This window comes from Musca vetustissima, unplaced genomic scaffold (genome assembly GCF_032173495.1).
Source record: "Musca vetustissima isolate MV318-11 ecotype Yass unplaced genomic scaffold, APGP_CSIRO_Mvet_v1 utg2072, whole genome shotgun sequence".
Lineage (NCBI taxonomy): Eukaryota > Metazoa > Arthropoda > Insecta > Diptera > Muscidae > Musca > Musca vetustissima.
Window position 1 is genome coordinate 382,507 of NW_026886532.1, and position 27,239 is coordinate 409,745.

The following is a 27,239-nucleotide window of genomic DNA, read 5'->3' on the forward strand; positions in this document are numbered from 1 at the left end:
CCCTGAGCAATGGTTGCTGCCGGCCTAAAACAACAACTGCGCGGCAATCGTTGCTATGTCTCGTTGGCCTGTTCGATTGGCTCCATCAGCCTGGCCTGTGGTAGCTTCCTGCAAATACCCAATACCACAGATCGCATCTCACTGCAGCGCGGCCTCTTCCTCACATCGTTGGGTTTCATCTATTTCATATCGCTGACGGATTTCTGCAACAAATATTTGCTGGAGACCCGGCATGGCATTAAATTTCGTAAAAAATATCGTCTAATGATGTCCGATGTTTTGGATATGACCAATAAGTAAGTATTACCTTGCGATTTTTGTTGTTTTGTTTTCTTTTCTTCATTTTTTTAGAATATTACCTCACTTTTGTTGTTGTCACACCTTCGCAAGTGCATTGACAATTTTTAATCGTTGTTGTTGTGGTTTTTGTAATTAGTAGACAGACAGCTTAGTTTTATGGTACCACCACCCCCTAGCAGTCAATGAAGTTTTCTAAAGAGGAAAAGTTGTCGAAATGTTAATAATGGAGAAAACCATTATCGATAAGTAGTTTTTTTGAACATAAAAGTTTTGTAACAAATTTTCTAAGGGCAATTGAAGAACGTGATTTATTTCGATATATTCGACATTTAAAAGTACTCACTTTCTTTGCGATTTTTAAAACTTATCGATAAGAATTATTCTGAAGAACAATTATCGATAACAAGTTTTCTACAGAGAAAAGTTATCGATAATACATTTTCTAAACCCATTAGACATCGATAGGAAATTTTTTAATGAGAAAAGTTATCGATAACATGTTTTTTTGAAGAGAAATGTTATCGATAACAAGTCATCTAATGAAAAAAAAGTTATCGATAACAAGTTTTCTGAAGAGAACAAGGGAACATCGAAGACAAGTTTTCTAAAGAGGAAAATTATCGATAACAAGCTTTCTGAAGAGAAAAGTTATCGATAATAAGTATTCGTAATAGATAAATTATCGATTAAAAATTGTCTATAGAAAAAAGTTATCGACAACAACATTTCTTAATAAAAAAGTTATCGATAAAAACTTCTTTAATTAAAAGTTATCGATAAAAACTTCTTTAATTAAAAGTTATCGATAAAAACTTCTTTAATTAAAAGAGTTACCGATAACAAGTTTTCCAAAGATATAAGATATCGAAAACAAGTTTTTTTGAAGAGAAAAGTTATCGATAATAAGCTTTCTATAGGGAAAAGTTGTCGTTAATAAGATTTTGAAGAGAACAGTTATCGATAACAATTTATCTATGAAGAAAATTTATCGATAATTAGTTTTCTATAAAGAAAATTGATCGATAACTAGTTTTCTATAATGAAAATGTATCGATAACCAGTTTCTATAACGAAAATTTATCGATAACCAGTTTCTATAAAGAAAATTTATCGATAAGATGTTTTCTAAAGAGAAGACTAATCGATAACAAGTTTTCTAGAGAAAAAAGTTATCGATAGAAAGTTTTCCAAAGAGGAAAGTTTTCGATAACAAAATTTATAAAAAGAAAATTTATCGATAACAAGTTTTCTAAATAAAACGTTTACGATAACAATATTCCTAAAGAACAAATCTATCGATAACAAGTATTTTATAGAGAAAAGTTATCGATAACAAGTTTTTAAAGAGAAAAGTTTTCGATAACAGCATTTATAAAGAGAAAATTTATCGATAACAACTTTTCTAAAGAAAACATTTATCGATATCAATATTTCTAAAGAACAAAAATATCGATAACAAAATTTTTATAGAGAAAAGTTTTTGATAACAGGTTTTTTAAAGGAAAATTTAATCGATAACAATTTTTTATATAGAAAAGTTATCGATTACAGGGCTTCAAAAGAGAAATGTAATCGATAGCAAATTTTTTATAGAGAAAGACTTTCGATAACAAGTTTCCTAAAGAGAAATATAATCGATAACAATTTTTTTTATAGAAAAAAGGTTTCGATATCAAGCTTTTTAAAGAGAAATACAATCTATAAAAATTTTAACCGATAAAAAATTTTTTATAGAGAATTTAACCGATAAATTTTTTTATATAGAAAAGTTATCGATTACAGGTTTTCTAAAGAGAAATTTAATCGATAACAAATTTTTTATAGAGAAAGACATTCTATATCAAGTTTCCTAAAGAGAAATGTAATCGATGACAAATTTTCTATAAAGAAAAGTTATCGATAACAAATTTTCTGAAGAAAAAAGTGATCGATAACAAATTTTCTATAAAGAAAAGTTGTCGATAACATGCTTTCTGAACAGAAAATTTATCGATAACAAGTTGTTTAAAGAGAAAAGTTATCGATAACACGTTTTTAAAGAGAAAAGATATCGATAACAAGTTTTCTAAAGAGAAAAGTTATCTATAACACGTTTTCTAAAGTGAAAAGTTATCGATAACAAGTTTTCTATCAAAAAAAGTTTTCGATAACAAGTTTTCTTAAGAAATATTTCATCGATAACAAGTTTTCTAAAGAGAAAAGTTATCGATAATGTTTATATAAATAAAGTTATCGATAACACTATGAATTTGCTTATATTTTGGAATATTTACATCTTACACCTTGCCTCACCACCCACCTATTCTTCGACCTTCAAAATTCAATTAAATTTGCATAGCTTCCAATCACCTCATCCTTTATGGGACCACACCCACACTATTGTCGTCGTGATGATGGTGGTGACCAACTTAAGTAATTAAAAACAAACCAGTCTATATTTTGTTTACCATTCAATTCACCCGCTAGTCATTGGGGAAAGGAGTGGTCCTTCGAAATTTATAAACCAACAACCCAATGGAATGAATGACCCAATGGCATGACCAAGTCAATCACTTGTTTTTATTAGATTTTGACACGGAACCGCATTGATGATGGCAAGCAAATAGTAATCAGTAAGGAAGGAGATTTGGTGTTGCTCCAAAAATATCGTTTTTTTCCACCTAAAAAATTGTTTATCGAAAATTGCGATTTGTTTGTTTTGTTTTGCACGCAAGTGACCTTAACCTCAAATTAATATGTGATTTGAATTTGTTCACAACTTGTCATGCCTTTTTAGGGAGAACGAAAATGAAAGCAAATTGAAAACAAAATTCCAAATGTCCATTTGTGTCGTTAAACTTTACCCCTTATTTGAGAAAATAAATTCAAATACAAATATTTGTCATGGCTAATGTATGTACATACATAAATAAATAAGTAAATACATATTTACATTACAATTCTGAAAAAAAGCTAGTCAAGTATAGAAATTTTAATTAATTGAGTGATTACAAAACAAACAAAAAAAAATTAGATAATTAATATAGACTCATCGATAATAACATTTCTAATGAGAAAAGTTATCGATTATGAATTTTCTAAGAAGAAAAGTTATCGATAATAACTTTTCTAAAGAGAAAAGTTACCGATAATAACATTTCTGAAGAGAAAAGCTATCGATAATAACTTTTCTATTGAGAAAAGTTATCGATAATAACTTTTCTAAGGAGAAAAGTTATCGATAATAAATTTTCTAAAGAGAAAAGTTATCGATAATAACTTTTCTAAAGAGAAAAGTTATCGATAATAACTTTTCTACAGAGAAAGGTTATCGATAATTACTTTTTTAAAGAGAAAAATTTTCGATAATAACTTTTCTAAAGAGAAAAGTTCTCGATAATAACTTTTCCAAAGAGAACAGTTATCGATAACAAATTTTCTAAAGAGAAAAGTTCTCGATAATAAGGTTTTTTAAAGAGAAAAGTTATCGATAACAACTTTTCTAGAGGAAAAAGTTATCGATAATAAATTTTCTAAAGAGAAAAGTTATCGATAAAAACTTTTCTAAGGATAAATGTTATCGATAGCAAGTTTTTTAAAGAGAAAATTGATCGATAGAAAGTTTTCTAAAGAAAAAAGTTATCTATAATAACTTTTCTATAAACAAAAGTTATCGATAATAACTTTTCTGAAGAGAAAAGTTCTCGATAATAACATTTCCAAAGAGAACAGTTATCGATAACAAATAAAGAGAAAAGTTATCGATAACAATTTTTCTACAGAGAAAAGTTATCGATAACAAGTTTTCTAAAGAGAAAAGTTATCGATAAAAACTTTTCTAAAGAGAAAATTTATCGATAACAATTTTTCTAAAGAGAAAAGTTATCGATAATAAATTTTCTACAGAGAAAAGTTATCGATAGTAAATTTTCCAAGGAGAATATTTGTCGATAATAAATTATCTACAGAGAAAAGTTATCGATAACACACTTTTTAAAGAGAAAAGTTATCGATAACAACTTTTCTAAAGAGAAAAGTTATCGATAATAACTTTTCTAAAGAGAAAAGTTATCGATAAAAACTTTTCCAACGAGAAATGTTATCGATAATAGCTATTTTAAAGAGAAAAGTTATCGATAATAACTTTTGTAAAGAGAAAAGTTATCGATAACAATTATTCTGTAGAGAAAACATATCGATAATAACTTTTCTAAAGAGAAAAATTATCGATAATAACTTGTCTTAAAAGAAAAGTTATCGACAATAACTTTTCTTAAAAGAAAAGTTATCGATAATAACTTTTCTAAAGAGAAAAGTTATCGATAATAACTTTTCTAAAGAGAAAAGTTATCGATAATAACTTTTCTAAAGAGAAAAGTTATCGATAATAACTTTTCTAAAGAGAAAAGTTATCGATAACAACTTTTCCAAAGAGAAAAGTTATCGATAACAACTTTTCCAAAGAGAAAAGTTATCGATAACAAATTTTCTAAAGATATAAGTTATCGATAATAACTTATCTAAAGAGAAAAGTTATCGATAACAACTTTTCTAAAGAGAAAAGTTATCGATAATAACTTTTATAAAAATATATGTTATCGATAATAACTTATGTAAAGAGAAAAGTTATCGATAATAATAATAATTATCGATAATGACTTTTTCAAAGAGAAAATTGATCGATAATGACATTTTCAAAGAGAAATGTTATCGATGACAAGTTTTCCAATGGAAAAAGTTATCGATAATAGCTATCCTAAATAGAAAAGTTATCGATAATAACTATTTTAAAGAGAAAAGTTATCGATAATAACTTAAATACTTCTATTTATAGAAAAACTTACTCGATTTCGAAAAAAAGAATTTTGAAAATCCCTTTGGTTGAAGAAACATCGGTTATGATGTCAAAATTTTCTGTGCCACTCAACGACGACTACCTTATCGAACAACCGGAACTGTGTCCACACAATAAAATCGCCATCAACTTCCAGACCGTTTATCGCCATGCGGATCCAGTGAGATTGGAAACGGCAACACATTTGAAAAAGTTGGGAGCGAACTCTTCCTGTCCCATTTGTGTTCGGCAAAATAAAATCCGATGTCAATGTCCCGTCAAAGCAGGGAACAAGGCAATGAGGAAAAAGTTTATCCAAGCAGGAGATGGTCAAGAAGTCTGTCGAAGACTAGATGAAGGTATATTTTCCCCAGTTGTAACAATGCCGAGATGCAATTTTCACGGATGGTCAAGTCGCAGCAGTTCGGGGGAGAATTTACCCAATAAGGATTTGACATTTGTGGATCGGTTTCGTGAAAGTTATCGAAAATCAAAATTGTATTTAAGGGCTGCGTATAGAATGCCGCCCAGAGATTCTATGATTTGGCTAATGAAGCCGGGAAAGGATCTTAAATGGAACTCATCTAGTAAGGGGGAGATTAGGGATGTGAGGAAAGATTCGGATCAAGACCAACTAAAATCGACCAAGAAGCTAAATAAAAATCCCAAGGTCTCCCTGAAGTCTCTCATGGAAAATAAATTGCAATTGCTTTCCCTGGGTCCGAAGTATCCTCTAAATGCTTTAACTTCGAGTCCCCAGGTGGAATTGGGTATTAGGCCCCTTAGAAGATATCGGCGTAATTTATTGTCTTGGTCGAAATGTGGTGCGGTGGTGGAATTTTTCAATTCAAATCTCCATCTAGAAGATATGCAATATCACGGACCTTTATCGATTGAAAATATTCCGACACGGTGTCAGATTTCTGGGGAGGACTTTAAAGCAGAGAAGAGAAAATCTAAGATAGGAGAAGAAGCGAGGGGCTCTAAGGATGTGCGAGAGGTAATAAAATCTTTCATGGTTGCCGATTCGAATGGGACTTTGGAGAGTGTCCCTGACCAAGGTATGGCAAATAAGGGAACGGAATTATGTCCCAAACTAGAGGAAAGAGGCAGAAGGACATCGGAAAAGGCGGTTAGAAAAAATGGAGAAACAAAAAATTCAGAAAAATTATTTAAAAAGGCAGTCAAGGGAACGGAAGTCGATTCGCTTGTCATAATAAAGGAATCTTCGGAAATAATAACTGGGAATCCCAAATCTCTCAGGGTGCGAAAAGATCAGGGCAGGAGAGCTGCTTCAAAGTCTAAAACTCCAATTTTGGAGGAGAATAGAAACCCAAAGGAAAACATAATTTTGAAGAAACCCAAAGATCGGAAAATCGGTCCAATTCGCCGATCATTGTTGTCCTGGTCGAAACCCAATTCGATACCATTTTGTGGAGAACTTTTCCCCAATGAGAAGATTTTGTTTTTAAATAATCATTTCTAAAAGAATAAAATATCGATAAAAAATTTCTATTAAAATTTTTTATAAGGTCTATTCCCGTAGGGAAAATCGAAAACTATTTCGAAGTTTATTGCAGGTTCTGGAATTTTTATTGGATGCCTCTCAACCACACCCCTCCCCGGCATTTTCAGATAACAAAAACTTACAACGATAACATAATTCGATAAAACAGAAGAACATGATTGATTATGAAATAATTATGACTATGAGGGTGTGGGTAAAGTATGGGTACTACACGCACCCCCATAAAAATCAAGCCCACAGATAAACAAAAGTTCAGGTGTACCGAATTATTCCTGACGTCATTTAAATAAGGACCAAATTTTTATTTTCCGATTTTTTTTTTTTTGATAATCGATTACTTTCCCCCTTTATGTAATTAATTTTTTTTGCCCCCCACTGTAACTGCTTCTCTATTTTCCGACCGACCCGCCAGCAAAGTGGTACTGCTGTTCGATTCGTCCGCTTATTGTAATGCCGATGACTTCGATGAGGTCTTATCGCCATTTAATAATGACAGAGACAATCGAAAAGTTTTTTTCCAATCAGCCGAACAATAGATGTATGTCAAACGGGTGTGTGTGTGTCCGTCTGTATGTATGCGACGCTATAGGGCAGAAGCACTTATCGATTATTGAAATGGGTGGCCGACTACAGCACGGGGTAAATGGATGAACATTTGGATTAAAATAACAACAAAAATGGATCCATGGAATCCCTACTCCCAAGAAATGATGTTATCGATAACTCATCGCTTTGAAAAAACGTCACTTTTCTCTTTAGAAAAGTTGTTATCGATAACATTTCTCTCTTTATAAAAGTTATTATCGATAACATTTCTCTCTTTATAAAAGTTATTATCGATAACATTTCTCTTTGGAAAAGTAATTATCGATAACTTTTCTCTATAGAAAAGTTGTTATCGACAACTTTTCTCTTAAAAACTTAAGTGAAAAATTATCGATAATAACTTTTCTAAAGAGAAATGTTATCGATAATAGCTTTTCTAAAGAGAAATGTTATCGATAATAACTTTTCTAAAGAGAAAAGTTATCGATAATAACTTTTCTAAAGAGAAATGTTATCGATAATAACTTTTCTAAAGAGAAATGTTATCGATAATAACTTTTCTAAAGAGAAAAGTTATCGATAATAAATTTTCAAATATGAAAGATATCGATAGCAACATTTCTAAAGAGAACATTTATCGATAACAATTTTTATAAAAAAAGTTATCGAAAATATGTTTTCTAAAGAGATTATTTAACGATAATAACTTTTCTAAACAGAACAGTTATCGATAACCAATTTTCTAAAGAGAAAATTAATCGATAATATGTTTTCTATTAACATTTTTTTCGATTTTAAGTTTTTATTTTAGAGAAAAATGATCGATAACAATTTTTTTTCTATGAAAATTTATCGAAAATCAGTTTCCAATAGTGAAAAAAATATCGATAATAAACACTGTGTGGCGGAAATTTATCGATTATAAAACTTTCATAGAGGAAATTGATCGATAAGATAACGATATCGATAATAACATTAACAAGATTGGTAGTTATCGATAACAAAAGAATTTTGCTATTTATTTTTTTATTCAATTTCATCGATTTCCATTCTGTTCCGATGTTTAGGGTCTTTTCGGGAAAATCAACACGGTCCCATCACAGGCATACAACCTCGTGGGACGATCCTCCGATGGTAGCCTTCGTACGGGGCACAAACAGGTGAAACTAGTATCTGGATCCACATAACCACGAGAATTTAAGCTACGCGGACAGCGACGGGGTTGACACAAAGGATACGAAGTTGAATAGTTATTGCGGACGCAAGCTTCTTCCCTTTGCTCCGATGGGGGTTGGGTAACAACTTCGGCTGGCTTTTCCTCAACCGGAGGGGGTTTAGAGGCTGCAAGGGGGAAATGATTTTAATTTTAAAATTAAAAATAGATTCTCCATTGCCCTTTACCCTTCGCTTTCGCATCCTTCTTTCCCTTGGCCGTTTTACCCTTTTTGTCACCTGGAATAATAATAGCACGGAGATTAGATGGGAGGTGTGATCGGCTGATTTTCAATTTTAGCTATTAGAGTCTTTGGGAAGACATTTTTGTTGACCTCTCTCTCTTTCGCTCTCTCACTGCAGTATTAACTCTCCATTCCGTATGGCCACAATGTTGCTGCACTTCCTCTCCTTCAGGGTGTTGCGATGAAAGAAATACGAGTGTTGGACCTTTGGAGGCAGAACTCGACTTTCGGATAGACGTTTTTTAACCACCGGAGGTTCTTCTATGGCAGGTTCCAATTGGAGATTTTGGGTTGCTTTGTTTTTTGAGGGGGGATCCGACGCCGTCAATATAGGATCCTTCTTTGCCATGATTTATTATAGAGAGATTTTTTCAGAATGCAGGATTAGGAACTTTTACCTTTTCCCATTTTTGTATTCACGGTTAAATTTTGATTCGAATTTTTTGGGGGATAATTTTGAAAACCAAAAAAAATTTATTTGAAAATAAAAATGTCAATTAATATCGGACATTAATTTCGAAGGCAAGCTGAGGTATTTTTTAATATGTTCGATAAGTTCTCCTTATAGAAAAGTTATTATCGATAACTTTTCTTTATAGAAGGGCTGTTATCAATAACTTTTCTTTATAGAAGGGCTGTTATCGATAACTTTTCTTTATATAAAAGTTGTTATCGATAACTTTTCTTTTTAGAAAAGTTATTGTCGAATAATTGTTCGTTAGAAAAGTTATTATCGATAACTTTTCTCTATAGAAATGTTGTTATCGATAACTTTTCTTTATAGAAAAGTTGTTATCGATAACTTTTCTCTTTAGAAAAGTTATTGTCGAATAACTGTATCGTTAGAAAAGTTGTTATCGATAACTTTTCTTTATAGAAATGTTGTTATCGATAACTTTTCTTTATAGAAAAGTTATTATCGACAACTTTTTTTTGTAGAAATGTTGTTATCGATAAATTTTCTTTATAGAAAAGTTGTTATCGATATCTTTTCTCTTTAGAAAAGTTATAATCGATATATTTTCTGTTTAGAAAAGTTATTATCGATAACTTTTCTATTTAGAAAAGTTGTTATCGATAACTTTTCTCTTTAGAAATGTTGTTATCGATAACTTTTCTCTTTAGAAAAGTTGTTATCGGCAACTTTTCTCTTTAGAAAATTTGTTATCGATTACTTTTCTCTTTAGAAAATTTGTTATCGATTACTTTTTTCTATAGAAAAGTTATTATCGATAACTTTTCTCTTTAGAAATTTGTTATCGATAACTTTTCGTTATAGAAAAGTTGTTATCGATAACTTTTCTCTTTAGAAAAGCTATTATCGATAGATTTTTTCTTTAGAAGAGTTATTATCGATAACTTTTCTTTATAGAAAAGTTGTTATCGATAACTTTTCTTTATAGAAAAGTTGTTATCGATAACTTTTCTCTTTAGAAAAGTTGTTATCGATAACTTTTCGCTTTAGAAAATGTGTTATCGATAACTTTTTTCTTTAGAAAAGTTATTATCGATAGATTTTTTTTAGAAAAGTTGTTATCGATAACTTTTCCTTATAGAGAAGTTGTTATCGATAACTTTTCTTTATAGAGAAGTTGTTATCGATAACTTTTCTCTTTAGAAAAGTTATTTTCGATAGATTTTTCGAAAACTTTTCTTTAGGTTCAAATTGTTATCGATAATTTTTTTATTTAAAAAATGTGTTATCGATAAGTTTTCGCTTTGGAAAAGTTGTTATCAGGAAAATTGTCTAAAAAGTATTCAAGTTTTTTTCTCAGTGTGCCGTTTGCCAGCAAAGGGAAATATGTCATAATTTTTTTTTCTACCCTTCGGATATTTCTTTTAACTATTTTTTCGGAATTTTTCTTCAAAATTTATTTCGTTTTCCTATTCAAAAATGATTCCTCATCCAAGCATTAAGCAAATCGTCCCGGCTTCAAGCCAAAAAACCACCAACATTCCCTTGTGTGCTGTGAACCTGTGCCGTTTTAGGCAATGTCACGAAACGGGACCTAAATCATCAAATACCTTAGATCCATATTGGTCGGAATTCTTGAAATCTCAAGCGGAATCAACTGCGAATTATTTATATAAAATGGAAATCTTTGGTTCAAATGTGGATCCCACCTTGGTGAAGAGGGAACCTTTCCCACCAGAATTGATAAGACAGCGTTTGACGAACTTACCTCTAGTTGGAGGACTCCAAAAGGAGGAGATGTTCTATTTGCTGAGTTTCCTTTTGAATATTTTACATTTGGACTCCCACATCCAACAACAACATATGGAGAACCTACAAGAACGAGGAATCCTTAGTCTGGAGATTCTCAATTATCTACGAATAATTGCCAAGCTACCCAATACCGGAATTGAGTCAGGGAAATTGAAAGATTTCCTTTTCACCTGTCAAAGCCTCGAGGATCGCATGATCACGCCTTGTAATCGAAATTATTTTAATCCTGAAAGGATTTTCATGAAGTCTCCCAAAGGTGAAATGGATCCCTATGAACTGAATTATTTGAAAACGCTAATGGAGAGCCAACACGACTTGACATTCCAGCAATATTCGTATCTTTTAAATTTTGTAGAGCTTTTAAGGGAAATGCCATGTGACAGGCGTTTGAAATATCTGAATGTCCTGCAGGAAAAGAAAATCCTACCTTCATTCTGCTTCCTCAGTTTGGTGTCCTATCTTCGTAAGAAATCGAAAAATATTCCAAGAGAGAAGCTTCAATCACTTCTCACTGAATTGGAAATACTGATGGACATCCGACCCTGTTACGAAGAGCCAAAGAAGCAGGCCCCAAAACCCAAAGCGGAACGGGTTTGGTTTGATATGCATCGAATAAAGAGGGCACTTAAAGTCCTTATGAAAGTTGGTGGCATACCGAATATAATTGACACCTTAGATTTGAAAAATTTCCTCAAAAATTTGCTAATTTTGGACACTGATCGTATGGACCAGACTTTAATGCAATTGAAAAATATGCACCTCCTGACTGTGGAAGAATTGAAATTTCTCGGAAAATTTGTGATGAAAGAAAGATTGGAAGGTTCAACACAACAACAATTGGAATCCCTAACGAAATCTTTACAAAAAGCGGCCTCCACGCCGCCTACTTTAAATCCCACACCCCAAATACTGTGTGTACCCTCTTTAAAGGGTCCCGCACCAATTTTACTAAATTATAAATAAAAAAATAGCAAAAGCGATAAAAATATGTTATATTTTTTTATAAAGAAAATTAATCGATACCACTTGTTATAAAGAAAATTTATCGATAACCACTTTTCTATAGAGAAAAGTTATCGATAATAACTTTTATATGAAGAAAAGTTATCGATAACCATGTTTCTATAAAGAAAAGTTATCGATAACAACATTTCTAAAGAGAAAATTTATCGATAACAACATTTCTAAAGTGAAAAGTTATCGATAATAACTTTTCTATCGATAATAACTTTTCTAAACAGAAAATTTATCGAAAACAATTTTTCTAAATAGAAAATTTATCGATAAAAATTTCTCTAAAGAGAAAAGTTATCGATAACAACATTTCTATGGAGAAAAGTTATCGATAACAACTTTTCTAAAGAGGAATGTTATCGATAACAACTTTTCTAAAGAGGAATGTTATCGATAACAACTTTTCTAAAGAGAAAAACTATCGATAACAACTTTTTTATAAAGAAAAATTATCGATAACAATAGTTTCTATAGAGAAAAGTTATCGAAACAACGTTTCTATAGAGAAAAGTTATCGATAACAGCTTTTCTGAAAAGAAAATTTATTGACAATAAATCGATAACAACTTCCCCAGAGAGAAAAGTTATCGATAACAACTTTTCCAAAGAGAAAAGATATCGATAATACATTTCCTACAAAGAAAAATTATCGATTAATAATTTTCTACAAAGAAAAGTTGCCGATAATAACTTTACTACAAAGAAAACTTATCGATAACAACTCTTCTAAAAACAATAGTTATCGATAACAATTTTTCTATAAACAAAACTTATCGATAACAACTATTCTATAAACAAAAGTTATCGATAACAACATTTCTATAAAGAAAATTTATCGATAATAACTTTTCTAAGGAGAAAATTTATCGATAACAACATTTCTATAAAGAAAATTTATCGATAATAGCTTTTCTAAGGAGAAAAGTTTACGATATCAACTTTTCTAGGGGGAAAAGTTATCGATAACAAATTTTCTAAGGAGAAAATATATCGATAATATCATTTCTATAGATGAAAGTTATCGATAATAAAGGATAAAAGTTATCGATAATAAGTTTTTCAAGGAGTTAAATTTCGATAAAGACATTTCCATAGAGCAGAAATATCGATAACAAATTTTCTAAGGAGAAAAGATGCCGATAACAAATTCTCTAAGGTAAAATGTTATCGATAACAACTTTTCCATAGAAAAAAGTTATCGATAACAAATTTTCTATGGAGAAAAGTTATCGATAACAACTTTTCTAAGGAGAAAAGTTATCGATAACAACTTTTCTATGGAGAAAACATATCGTTAACAAATTTTCACAAGAGAAAACATATCGATAACAATAGTTATCAATAACAACTTTATTAAGGAGAAAAGTTATCGATAACAAGTTTTCTAAGAAGAAAAATTATCGATAATAATTTTTCTAAAGAAAAATGTTATCGATAACAATATTCTTAGGAAAAAAATTGATCGATAAAATCATTTGTATGGAGAAAATTAATCGATAACAGAATTTTTTAAGAGACAATTTATCGGTAATAATTTTTTCCTAAAGAATAGTTATCGATAACCACATTTCCAACGGGATAATATGTCGATAACAACTTTTTCAAAGAGAAAAAAAATCGATAACAATCTTTCTGTGGAGAAAAGTTATCGATAACAAATTTTCCACAGAAAAAAGTTATCGATAACAACTTTGCTATGGAGAAGAAATTGATAAAAATGTGTCTCAAAATTTATTAATTTTTTTCTACTGAAATATTATCGATAAATATTTGGTATTCTTCGAAAGATATGGCAACCCCTTTCAAAAGCATTTTTCAAAATTTTGTAAACAAAATTCAAAATTCCAAATTTATTTTTCAAAATCCTTTTTCTGAACTTCCACATTTGGCCCCTCTCCCTCTTCCAAAAGAACAAAAAAATGTGTATCCCGACCACTGGCTATTGGGAACGACAATGGCAGAGTATACCCTGCTCAAACATCGACCTGTCCATTCAAACCGTTTCTCAGAAATGTCAACCCTCCGATAATGGAGATTATTTGTGGCATGGCCGTTGCAACTATGGCCCTCCGAAGTGGAATCGTTTTAATCGCCATCTCAAACCCACCTGTCAAAAGAATCGTGGACGGCTTCATGATATGGTCACACGGACCAACTGTACCCCCGATTTTATCAAGGCCTTCGTATTGTCGCAAGATTTTAATGCCAAGCGTTGTGAGTACCGGGTCATCAGTGAGGATCCCTTTGAGAGGGGGAGGACACAAAAATCAAAATCAATGACTGGAGTAGGAGGATCGGGAAGAGGTGTCCCCTTAATAGGTCTGCAGGAAATGCAAAATTCCCGCAATTGGCAGGATTTGCTAGAGGAGAAACAAAAAACCCAACAGCTAAAGGGGAAGCCTCAGCCGAGCAGAAATTATTTGAAGAAGTTAAGGAAACTGAAATGGTTCGATGATTTGGAGAAGCTCTACAATAGTTTGGGGCAAGAGGAGGTGGGGAAGAAATCGCACGAAGAACGTCAGGAGGATAAAAATATCTCACAAAAATTTGAAGAAGATGAGCTGCAAAGGATCCCCTTCAAATCGCCAAGAATTTCAATGAAAACTTCCGAACTCCTGACTCCCAAGAAGAAACACAAACATCATGCCGACAGAAAACCCCCACGAAGTTCTCAGGAAAGTAATGATCAAGAGGAGTATCTCCTTATACCCCTCAAAGCCAGTGGCGTCTTCCACGAACCCTATGACAAGGAGAAACCTTGGACCTATGCTCAGGGTGTTTTGAAATTACCCAGTAATTTCCAACTCAACACCCTGAACATTGGGCCCAGGGAAGAACCCTCACAGTCATATCCGAATTTTGAAACTGCAAATATTTCCAGCACCACTGAACGTCTAAGACCCTCTGAGGGTTTTCGCCACTTTGCCAGCAAGGCGGGGAAGGAAGGTCTAGAGAACTTCGTTGCCTCATCGAATCGAAATTATCCCCTCAAAAGACCCTATTTCCCCGGTGTGGATTTAAGAGATCCCCAGACCATCTATGAAGAATATTTACAACAAATGATACCGCAAAAACAACAACAATTGCTATTGTCTACCATCAAGAGCAGCGAAAGTTTGCATCGCAGTAAATCGCAACGAAGTTTCGGGAACCTCAGGAGGAGGCATTAAAATTTGATTTCTTTTTTATTGGTGATTTTTTTTTCTTTAGAAAAATATTTCCGGAGATCCAAATTCTTTGGAAATATTTTTTCGAAAAAAGAAAATATCGAAATTCTGTAAAAATTATCGTTTACTATGACCTGACCCTAGGGTCAGATCATAGCACGCGATAATTTTTGGAGAACCTCATCACGTTGTCCCTAGTTAAATAAAATTTTTCGCACCGATCCTGGTATTTATTTGTTTTCTCGTACAAATTAAATCGATATAGTAGTTATCGATATTATTTTTTTTTAAGAAAAAGTTATCGATAACAACTATTTCCAAAGAGAAATGTTATCGATAATAACATTGCAATGGAGAAATTTAATCGATAACCAACTTTCAATAGAGAAAAGTTATCGATAACTAGTTTTTAATGAAGAGAATTTATCGATAACATGTTTTCAGTGAGGAAAATTTATCGATAACAACTTTTATTATGAGGAAAGTTATCGATACTAGTTATTCTATCGAGAAATATAATCGATAACAAGTTTAATATGGAGAAAATTTATCGATAACAACTGTTTTAAACACAAAAGTTATCGATAACAACATTGCTATAGAGACAAGTTATCGATAACAACTATTTTATACGAAAAGGTTGTCGATAACAACATTTCTATAGAGCAAATTATCGATAACAACTCTTTTATACAAAAAAAGTTATCGATAACAACTTTTATATAGAGACAAGATATCGATAACAATTTTTCTACAGATAAAAGTTATCGATAACAACTTATGTATAAATAATAGTTATCGATAATTGCGTTTTATACAAAAAAGTTATCGATAACAACTTTTCTATAAAGAAAAGTTATCGATAACAACTTTTCTATAAAGGAAAGTTATCGATAACAACTTTTCTATAAATAATAGTTATCGATAATAACTTTTCTATCAAGAAAAGTCATCGATAATATGTTTTTTATAGAGAATAGTTATCGATAATAAAATTTTTATAGAGAAGAGTTATCGGTAACATGTTTTCTGTAAAGGAAAGTTATCGATAATGAGTTTTTTTATGGAGAAACGTTATCGATAATAACATTTTTATAAAGAAATTTTATCGATAATATATTTTCTATAAACAAATGTTATCGATAACAACTTTTCTATTAAGATAAGTAATCGATAATAACTTTTTCATAGAGAATAATTATCGGTAATAGGTTTTCTATAAAGAAATGTTATCGATAACAAGTTTTCTATAAAGATAAAATATCGATAAATCGATTTTTCTATGAAAAAAGTTGTCGATAACATTATTTTTATTATCTTTAATTTTTTGGTAGAAAAATTGTTATCGATATTTTTATATAGGAAAAAAATATTGCCGATAATTTTTCTATAAAGAGAAATTAATTTCGATAAATTTAGAAAAAAAAATTATCGATGACGTTTTCTTTGTCGAAAAGTAGTTATGGATCATTTTTCTTTATTAAAAAAAATGTTATCGATCAAAAATTTTATTTTCGATCATTTTTCTTTATCGATAAATAAATAAATAAAAAAACTTTTCTTTATCGTAAAATTGTTATCGATAATTTTGTATTACCAAAAAATTATTATCGATAATTTTTCGTTACCAAAAAATTATTATCGATAATTTTTCGTTACCAAAAAATTATTATCGATAATTTTTCATTAACAAAAAATTATTATCGATATTTTGTTATTATAGAAAAATTTTAATCTATAATTTTTTTATCGAAAAATTTTTATCGATCATTTTTTTATCGAAAAATTGTTATCGATCATTTTTTATCGAAAAATTGTTATCGATCATTTTTTTATCGAAAAATTGCTATCGATCATTTTTTACGAAAAATTGTTATCGATAATTTTGGTATTATCGAAAAATTGTTATCGCTATATTTTCTATTCAAAAAAATTGTTATCGATAATTTCCTATATAGAAAAAAAATTGTTATAGATATTTTTTCGTTATTGAAAAATTGTTATCGATAATTTTGTATGTATAAAAAATTTTTATCGATATTTTTCTTTATCGAAAAATTGTTATCGATAATTGTTTATGTATAAAAATTGTTATCGATATTATTCTTTATCGAAAAATTGGTATCGATAATTTCGCTATTATCGAAAAAATTGTTAATGATAACTTTTCTATTATCGAAAAAAAATTTTATCGATAATTTAAAATCACGTCCTCAAACGTTGCTGCTTGGCCACTTCGATTTCTTTGCGATTTTGACGAGCCCGACTTGAATAGGCCTGATAAAAATTTGTTTTCCCTATGCCAGCCCCTTGTCCCGACTCTTTGTAGCAATTTTCATGGCCCTTGGGTATGTTCAGTGGCGCTGTGTAATGTGGTGCGGATGATGGCCTTTGGGGTATTTCACGTTTTCTCAGGTCTCTCTTTCTTGGACCAAGGCCAAAGCCAAAGCCATGGGTCGTGACACATTGCATTTCGGAGGATTTGTAACGCGGCAGCAGGGCATTGGGGGAACTGCATACGGGTAAAAGTTTACGGGAATCCTCATCGCTATCACTTGTCGTCTCGGCATCGGCATTGGGTTTTCTTTTGCTGAGATATGAGGCCATGTCACTGCTAACGGATTTTTTGGCTATCGAAGGTTTCTTTTTGAGTATCCCTCTTCGAGGCCTTTGGTGCTCGGAATCCTCCGATGAGAGATCATGAAAACGTGGCCTGGTATCGTAATATCCCTGGCGAGTATGTCGTTGTGGCTCCCGGCGCCTCAATTGTGTGCCCGAGGGTTTATCATCGTGAAATTGGGGATGGGTTGTTGGCCATGGAGCGACCCTTTTTGGCCTGGGTTGGTCCTCTCTGAGTAGGCTCTTTCGTTTCCAAGGAAAGCTGGAGATTTTTTTCGATTCCTCCCGCAGATGTATATATCTGGGCTGAAGGCGGGGATAAGAGGTCTTATCAAGGGCTGGGGTCTCTTTAATAATTGGAGACGGTTCCTGCTCCTGCTCCTCCTGGACCCAGTGGCGCGGCATCATATCAGTAGGCATTTTTCTCAAACTCGCGGAGGATTGTTTCCTTTGAGGTGGGGATTGGGTCCTCTTCGGTGAGGTTGGTTTCCATTGAGTGGTCATTTCCATGGGTGTGTGTTGTTGACCGAGAATATATGACCTGGGCTTGGGAGGTACTGGTGGTGGTCTTTTCGATTTTTGGCGGCATTCGAAAGTCGGTGGGGATTTTTGGGGTGAAGGTTTTTGTGGTGGGGGTTTTTGGGGTGATGATTTTTGCGGTGAGGGGTTTTCGGGTGAGGGTTTTAGGGGTACTGATTTTTCGGGTGACAATTTTCGTGGAGCTGGTTCCAGATACTGTCTCCTTACTTTGGGTACAAAATATTGGGGCCTTAGAGAGCTGTATGACCCTCTCCGCCGGTCCACATCCGTTTGAGCTGACAGGTCACGAACCCTACCCAGACTTCCTTGGGAATGCAATCGGGGCCTGAGATCCGGGCTGCCTTCAGGAAGGTAATGAGGAAGGTTTTTGGTTGCCATTGCTTCCGAGGCTTCTTTCTCTCCCGAAAAGCCATGGGCCTTTACTGGCATAGCAATGGAAGTGGAGGAAACTTTTGGTTCCTCTACTTCGAGGACTTCGGAGGGATCAATATCAGTTTGTCCTCGCTCCGCAGGACACTGCTCATGCTGCTTAATTCTTGGTTGACTTCTTGAGTAATGTAATAATTTTCTCGGCAAATCCCGATAACATCGATATGACTTATCCTCCGACGGATAGGTTTGATCGCGGCTGGAGAAGCACCACTTTTTCCAGAAGCCTTTTTGAATTTTATGGCGATCCATATGGGTATCCGTTTCCGATTTCATCGCCAATTCCCCAGAGGTACCAGCACAAGGCCCTGCATTCTTACCGGTCGTCGGAACATGCTCCTTCTTCTTTTCACCATCCCGCACCACCTTCAACCTCCTCCTATATTCCTCCGGCAAACAATACAGCCCATTCCTCTCCCTCTGTCGTTCATCATGCTGCCTTAGAAGTTCCAAAAATTCCTCGGAAATATGTTTAACCCCCTCGGCGGGACGATAAGCTTCCCTTTTAGACGATGCCGCCTTCCGCAGTGGAACCTTCATATCCAAACAATTTTCGGGTGGTGATTGAAATTGAAAGCTGCCATAATAACGACACTGAAATTCCCTCAACTGCTGGGGTGTCATCGCACTGAGAGACCTTTTCAGTTGCGTCATCTGCTTCTGCTGGCGATACCATTCCGTCGCGCGATCCTCAATCAGACAACTCGACTTGGTCGTAGCCAAATATAAATCTTGATGTATGGAATCGCATAGCTTTTTGTTGCTACACCGGCATTTATCTCGTGGTTGGTACTGCCATGGAGCGGCATAGACCCCCTCGGGAGGGCCATAATATTCTCCACCCCTAGCGGCGGATAAAATTCGGGAGGTCAGCTGGGTATAACAGGAGGTGTTTTTGAATTTGTCAGCAAAACGTTTATAGTTGTGGGTAGAGGGCGGGCGCATTGAGAAATTTCCGGAAGGATTTTTTTCCAATTTTTTTTTTACAGAGAATTTTGAAAAAATATTTTTTTAGAAAAAATTTTAAGAAGATTTTTTTTAAATTTTTTTGACAAACAAAACGAATTGCCAACTAATTTTAAAATAAAAAACTTCAATTTTTTTATTTGTAAAGAGAAATGTTATCGATAAAATAATTTTTATAAAAAAGTTATCGACAACAAATTTTTTGAAAATAAAAATTGCGGATAAAAAATGTTTGGCAAATAAAATTATGGAAAAATTATCGATAACATAATTCTAATTCAGAAATCTTACCGATAACACGATTTTCATTGAGAACTGTTATCGATAACAAACTTTTTACAGAAATTTTTCTTCGATGACAATTTTTTTCTTATCGATAACTTAATTTTAATTCAGAAATGTTATCGATATCATGATTTTCATTGAGAAATGTTATCGATAACAAACTGCTTGCAAATAAAAAAATTTCGATAATATGTTTTTTCTATAGAACATTTTTCGATAACATAATTTTCCTCAAGAAACGTTATCGATAAGATGGTTTTAAACGAACAATGTTATCGATAACAATTTTCTTACAAATAAAAATTACCAATAACAATTTTTTTAACGAAAAATTATCGATAAATAATTTTAATTCCGAAATGTTATCGATAACATAATTTTGATTCAGAAATATTATCGATAACATAATTTTGATTCAGAAATATTATCGATAACATAATTTTGATTCAGAAATATTATCGATAACATAACTGTAATTCCGAAATGTTATCGATAAAAAGTTTTCAATAAAAAGGGTTTTTCTATCGAAAAATGTTTTTCCTCAAGAAACGTTATCGATAACATGGTTTTAAACGAACAATTTTATCGATAACAATTTTTTGGTAAATAACAATTTGCCGATAACAATTTTTCTATGGAAAAGTTTTGGAATACATAATTTTAATACAGAAATTTTATCGATAACAAGTGGTATGGAAATAAAAATTATCGATAAAAAGCTTTTTTTCTATCAAAAAATGTTGGATAACATGATTTTCCTCAAAAAATGTTTATCGATAACACGGTTTTAATCAAAACTATTATTGATACCAATTTTATCGATAACAATTTTTTGCAAATAAAATATGCCGATAAAAAGTTTTTTCTAAAGAAAAATTATTGATAACATGATTATAATTCAGAAATGTTATCGATAACATGATTTTCGCCTAAAAATTTTATCGATAACAATGTTTTTGCTAATAAAAATTATCAATAACTAATTTTTTCTATGGAAAATTTATCGATAACATAATTTTAATCCAAAAATGTTATCGATAACATGTTTTTAATCGGAATATTTTATCGATAACAAACTTTTTAAAAAAATCGTCATTTACAAGTTTTTTTATACCCTTCACCACACTGTGGTACAGGGTATTATGTCTTTGTGCATATGTTTGTAACAGGCAAAAGGAAACGAGATAGGCACATGGTTCCTTTTGAGAATATGCATAGAATCACTTTCTGAGTCGATTTACGCATGTCCGTTTTTGGAAAATGTCCGTCTGTCCGTCTGTCCGTCCATGTATTTTTGTGAACAAAGTACAGGTCGCATTTATGATCCGATTTGGATGAAATTTGGCATAGGTCACTTATTTGGCCCAAGGACGAACCCTATTGAAATTGGGAAAAATCGGTTCAGATTTAGATATAGCTCCCATATATATTTTCACCCGATATAGGCACCAAAGTACCTATATATCATTCGATTTGCACGAAATTTGGCATAGCGTACTGAATGAGGTCCAAAATGATGTGTGCTGAGTTTCGTGAAAATCGGGTCAGATTTAGATATAGCTCCCATATATATTTTCGCCCGATATAGGCACCAAAGTACCTATATATCATTCGATTTGCACGAAATTTGGCATAGTGTACTGAATTAGGTCCATAATGGTGTGTGCTGAGTTTCGTGAAAATCGGGTCAGATTTAGATATAGCTCCCATATATATTTTCGCCCGATATAGGCACCAAAGTACCTATATATCATTCGATTTGCACGAAATTTGGCATAGTGTACTGAATTAGGTCCATAATGGTGTGTGCTGAGTTTCGTGAAAATGTTCAGATTTAGATATAGCTCCCATATATATTTTCGTCCGATTTAAGGTAAACGTGGCACCAAAGTACCTATATATCTTTCGATTTCCACGAAATTTGGCACAGCGTAATGAATTAGTTATAGAATGGTGTGTGTTAAGTTTCCTGAAAATCGGTTCAGATTTAGAAATAGCTCCCATATATATTTTCGTCCGATTTAATGTAAATGGTCTACCAAAGTCCCTATATATCTTTCGATTTGCACGAAATTTGGCACTGCGTTATGGATGAGGTCTGGAATGATGTGTGTTAAGTTTCCTGAAATCGTTGAAATCGGTTCAGATTTAGATATAGCTTCTATTTCATCTGTTGAATATGCTCAAAGTGGTGAAGGGTATCATATAGTCGGCCCCGTCCGACTTTACTACTTTCCTTACTGGTTTCTATCGAAAAATTATGATTTTCGACGAGAAATGTTATCGATAAACAGGTTTAATCAATCAATGTTATCGATTTTCGTTGAAAATTGTTATCGATAACCGTTTTTTCAAATACAAATTTTCGATAACATGATTTTCCTCAAGAAATGCTATCGATAACAAGGTTTCAATCGAAATATGTTATCGATAACAACTTTATTTTTTTGCAAATAAAATTTCTTCGATAAAACTGTAAAAATTTTGTCGATTCTATGATTTTAGCAGAGAAATTGTATCGATAAGAAGTTATTAATCGATAACACAGTTATCGATAATAGACTTATTTCAAAGAAAAATATGGATAATCGTTTTTCTTTTTTATAAAAATGTTGTAGATAACATAATTTTTACAGACAGATTTTATCGATAAGAAAATTTTAATCGATAAATTTTCTCGATAAAAACTTTTTTGATAATACAATTTTTCGATAACAAGTTTTTTACAGAGAAATGTTTTCAATAATAGGCTTATTGCAGAGAAACATGATCGATAACAAACTTTTAAAAAAGTCATGTTATCGATAACATTTGTTTTGGCAAAAAAAATTGATCGATAGCAATTATTGTCTATAGAAATGTTATCGATAATAGATTTCTTACATGGAAATGTGATCGATAACATGATTTTTGTTGAAAATTGTTATCGATAACATTATTTTTTTACAAATAAAAATATTCTATAACAATATTTTCTAACGAAAATTTTTTAAAAAAAATTTCTGCAAAAATGTTACTGATAATACGGTTTTAATTGAAAAATTTTCCGTATAGAAGAGTTATCGATAATGGTTGTTTTTTCTCTTTAGAAAAATTGCCGATTATTATTCTTTTTTTGTTATCGATAAAAATTTCCAGTAAAAATCACTGCCAAAAAATGTCATTCCGTCTCTCCTTGGTGTGTGATGCCAAGTTTTTGCGTTTGCTTGTTTGTTCCTGATTTCCATAATGTGGCAATATCTGTCACATCATAAACCACTGACACACACGCAACAAAATTTAAAGCATACTTTTAGGAGCAATGAATAATGCGTGCCTCCTTATGAAATGCCATTATTTTGGCATTGTTTTGGTTAGGTTTTTTTTTTGCGGGCATTTTGCCAAATGAGGGGGTCAATGCCGAATTAAATGATTTGGAAAAGAAAAGGAGGACTTTTGGCGAAGATCCTTGCCAGGATAAGAGGCGTCATATTTATAAGAATATGATTTCAAAGAGGTCATATATTTTTATTTATTTATTTTTTTATTTTTTTTTCTCTCCATTCCTTTTAATAAACTCTCAGTGACTAATGCTCTCTCCCTCTCTCTTCTCTTGTGTCTTTCTTTCTCCCTTGCAGAATTGTCTCCGCCATTCAAGCAACCTTTTCATTCCTGGTCGGTTTGATTGTCTGCAAATCGACATGCAGCAAAACATTCGTCTATGCCTCGCATTGCCTGATGGAGGGCTATGGATGGTTCGGCACCGCCTATTTCATGTACGATATATGGTCCATGTATAAAGTGCATACCCAGAAGATAGCCGATAAGTTGAAGCTGATGAAAATGACCTCATCGGCATCATTCACCCCAAAGCCTTTGGCCAATGGCCAATCGAATGGCGGGCTCTATGATAAACACATTGCTCGGACCTTTGCGGCAAATGGTCAGCGTTTGGTGGCCTTGGATGAGTCGTCGGCGGACACGAATGGTGATGATATGCAACACATACGCCATCATGAGGATGAAATCTACGATTATGATGGAGAGACAGTGCAGATTCCCGAGAACGGAAAATGGGGTTTCTTCAAGTATCTGATTACGCATCCGGTTATGATGATCCATCACATTTTTGTGGGCACTGTGGGTTTCTTGGTGGTGACAGTAAGTAGTAGAAGATTCTCCCTCTCTCCCCAAGAGAAACTAATCAACTTCCTTTTCTTCCTGCAGTACATTCGCGGTGGCGGCCACTGCATCTACAGCTACATGTTCATGATGGAGTTCTCCACCCCGTTCGTCTCGTTGCGCAGCATTCTCAGCACCTTGGGCCTAAAGGACAGCCGTTCCTACATCATCAACGGTCTGGTGATGTTGTTCTCCTTCTTTGTGTGCCGCGTCCTGATGTGGCCCTATGTCATGTGGCGTTACAGTGTCGAAATCAATGCGACCTTCTGGCATGCCCTGTCCAATCTACCCATTGGCTGTATCTTCGGGATATTGGTGTTGTTTTTGCCGCAGATCTATTGGTTCTTCTTAATGTCCAAGGGGGCAATAAAGGTAAGAGGGGAATGTGAAGAGATATCGCTATTTAGACTTTGTTATCGATAAGTTTGCTTCACCGAAAACTAGTTATCGATAGGGTTTCTTCGTAGAAAACTAGATATCGATGAAATTCCGTAATAAAAAAACATGTTATCGATAAGTTTTCTTTATGGATAACTTGTTATCGATAAATTTTCTTTATAGAAATCAAGTTATCGATAAGTTTTCTTTATAGAAATGGAGTTATCGATATGTTTTCTTTATAGAAATCGAGTTATCGATAAGTTTTCTTTATCGAAATTTTATTATCGATAAGTTTTCTTTATGGATAACCTGTTATCGATAAGTTTTTTTATAGAAATCGAGTTATCGATAAGTTTTCTTTATCGAAATTTTATTATCGATAAGTTTTCTTTACAGAAACCGAGTTATCGATAAGTTTTCTTTACAGAAACCGAGTTATCGATAAGTTTTCTCTATATAAACTGAGTTATCGATAATTTTTCTTTAGGTATAACTTATTATCGATAAGTTTTCTGCATAGAAAATTTGTAATCGATAAGTATTTTTTTATGGAGATTTTGTTATCGATTGGATTTCTTTATAGAAAACTTGTTATCGATAAGTTTTCTGCACAGAATATTTGTTATCGATACATTTTCTTTATAGAATATTTGTTATCGATAAATTTTCTTTATAGAAAACTTTTTATCGATAAGTTTTCTTCCTAGAAATTGTGTTATCGATATGTTTTCTTTATAGAAATCGTGTTATCGGTAAGCTTTCTTAATGGATAACTTGTTATCGATACATTTTCTGCACAGACAATTTGTTATAGATAGAACTTGTTGTAGATTAGTTTTCCTTAAGAGAAAACTTGTTATCGATAAGTTGTCTTCATAGAAACCATGTTATAGATAAATTTTCTTTATAGAATGTCTGTTATCGATACATTTTCTTTATGGAAAACTTGCTATAGGCAAATTTTCTTTATAGAAAACTTGTTATCGATAAGTTTTCTTCCTAGAAATTGTGTTATCGATATGTTTTCTTTATAGAAATCGTGTTATCGGCAAGTTTTCTGCACTGATATAGGTTTCATTTGTATAGAACTTGTTATCGATTAGTTTTCCTTAAGAGAAAACTTGTTATCGATAAGTTGTCATCATAGAAACCGTGTTATCGATAAATTTTCTTTATAGAATGTCTGTTATCGATACATTTCCTTTATGGAAAACTTGTTATCGATACATTTTTTTGTAGAAAACTTGTTATCGATAGGTTTTCTTAAAAGAAATTTTGTTATCGACAGGTTTTCTTTATGGAAATTTTGTTATCGATAAGTTTTCTTTATAGAAACCTAGTTATTGAAAGTTTTTCTTGCTAGAAAATTGTTATCGATAATTTTTTTTTAGAAAACCTACTATCGATAGGTTTTCTTTATGGAAAAATTTTTATCGATAAATTATCATTCTGTAAAACTAGTTATCGGTCATTTTTCTCTATAGAAATCTTGTTATCGATAAGTTTTCTTTATAGAATTTTTATCATCGATTAATTTTCATTATAGAAAACCAAATATTGATTTTATAAGTGTGCTATCGATACATTTTTGTTACAGAAAACTTGTTATCTATAAATTATCTTTCTATAAAAGTTGTTATCGTTAAGTTTTTTTTTGAAAGAAATCCTACTATCGATAATTTATCTTTCAATTAAACTATTTATCGATTGTTTTTCGATATAGAAACCGATATGTTTGCTTTTAAGTAAATCTATTATCGATAAGATTTCTTTTTCGAAAACTTATTATCGATGTGTTTTCTTTATAGATAACTTGTTATCGATAAGTTTTCACTATAAAAAACTTATTGTTGAGTAGATTTCCTTTTAAAAAATTAGTTATCGATAATTTTCCTTTGTAGGAAACTTCTTATCGACACGTTTTCATTGTAGAAAACTTGTTATTGATTAGTTTTCTTCATAAAAACCGTGTTATCGATCAATTTTCTTTGTAAAAATCTGCTAATCAATTGCTTTTCTTCATAGAAAACTTGTTATCGATAATATTTCTGATATAAAATTTTTCAAATCGATTGATTTTCTTTGTAGAAAACTTGTTATCGATAGTTTTTAGATATAGGAAACATGTTATCGATAAATTATCTTTCTATAAAATTTGTTATCGATATGTGATCTTTATAAAAAATGTGTTATCGATAAGTTTTCTTTATAAAAGTCGTTTTATCGATAAGTTTTCTCTATCAAAACTGTGTTATCGATAAATTATCTTCAAAGAAAATTTGTTATTGATCAATTTTCTTTAAAGAAAATTTGTTATCGATAAATTTTCTTCAACGAAATTTTGTTATCGATATTTTTTCTGTACAAGAAATTGTTATCAATAAGTTTTCGTTACAAATATCAAGTTATCGATTGTTATCGATAATTGTTTGTTACAAAAATCTAAATATCGATAATTTTTTAATATTTTCTTTAATTTTTTTATAATTACTTTCTATAATTTTTCTTTTCCAGGTTTTCTTCCCTTCAAAATCCAGCTCCAAAAAATCTTTGACAACAAATGAAACAGAAGCGGCTGCTGCTGCTGTCAATGATTCCAATCTCTCAAATGCCACCACAAATGGCAAAGTGTCCAACAGCAGCACCACAACCACCGCCACGACATCGATGGGAAATGGTTCGTGTAAAACAAATGGCAGCAGTCTAACAAAAACCAAAACCACCTAAACCAACAACAACAACAAAAACTCACACAAAAACTGACAACAGCAACAACAAAAAGAACAACAAACATTTATTTTTATTG

At 32.1% G+C, this 27,239-nt stretch overlaps 1 protein-coding gene across 1 annotated transcript; it reads left to right on the forward strand.

Moving 5' to 3' along the window:
• LOC133334013 (uncharacterized) lies at positions 1-27,160 on the forward strand. Its single transcript, XM_061542314.1, has 4 exons — positions 1-296; positions 23,509-24,031; positions 24,098-24,424; positions 26,948-27,160. The coding sequence occupies exons 1-4, from the start codon at positions 10-12 to the stop codon at positions 27,158-27,160; spliced, it is 1,350 nt and encodes a 449-aa protein (XP_061398298.1). The 5' UTR covers positions 1-9.
• Positions 27,161-27,239: the final 79 nt, after the last annotated feature.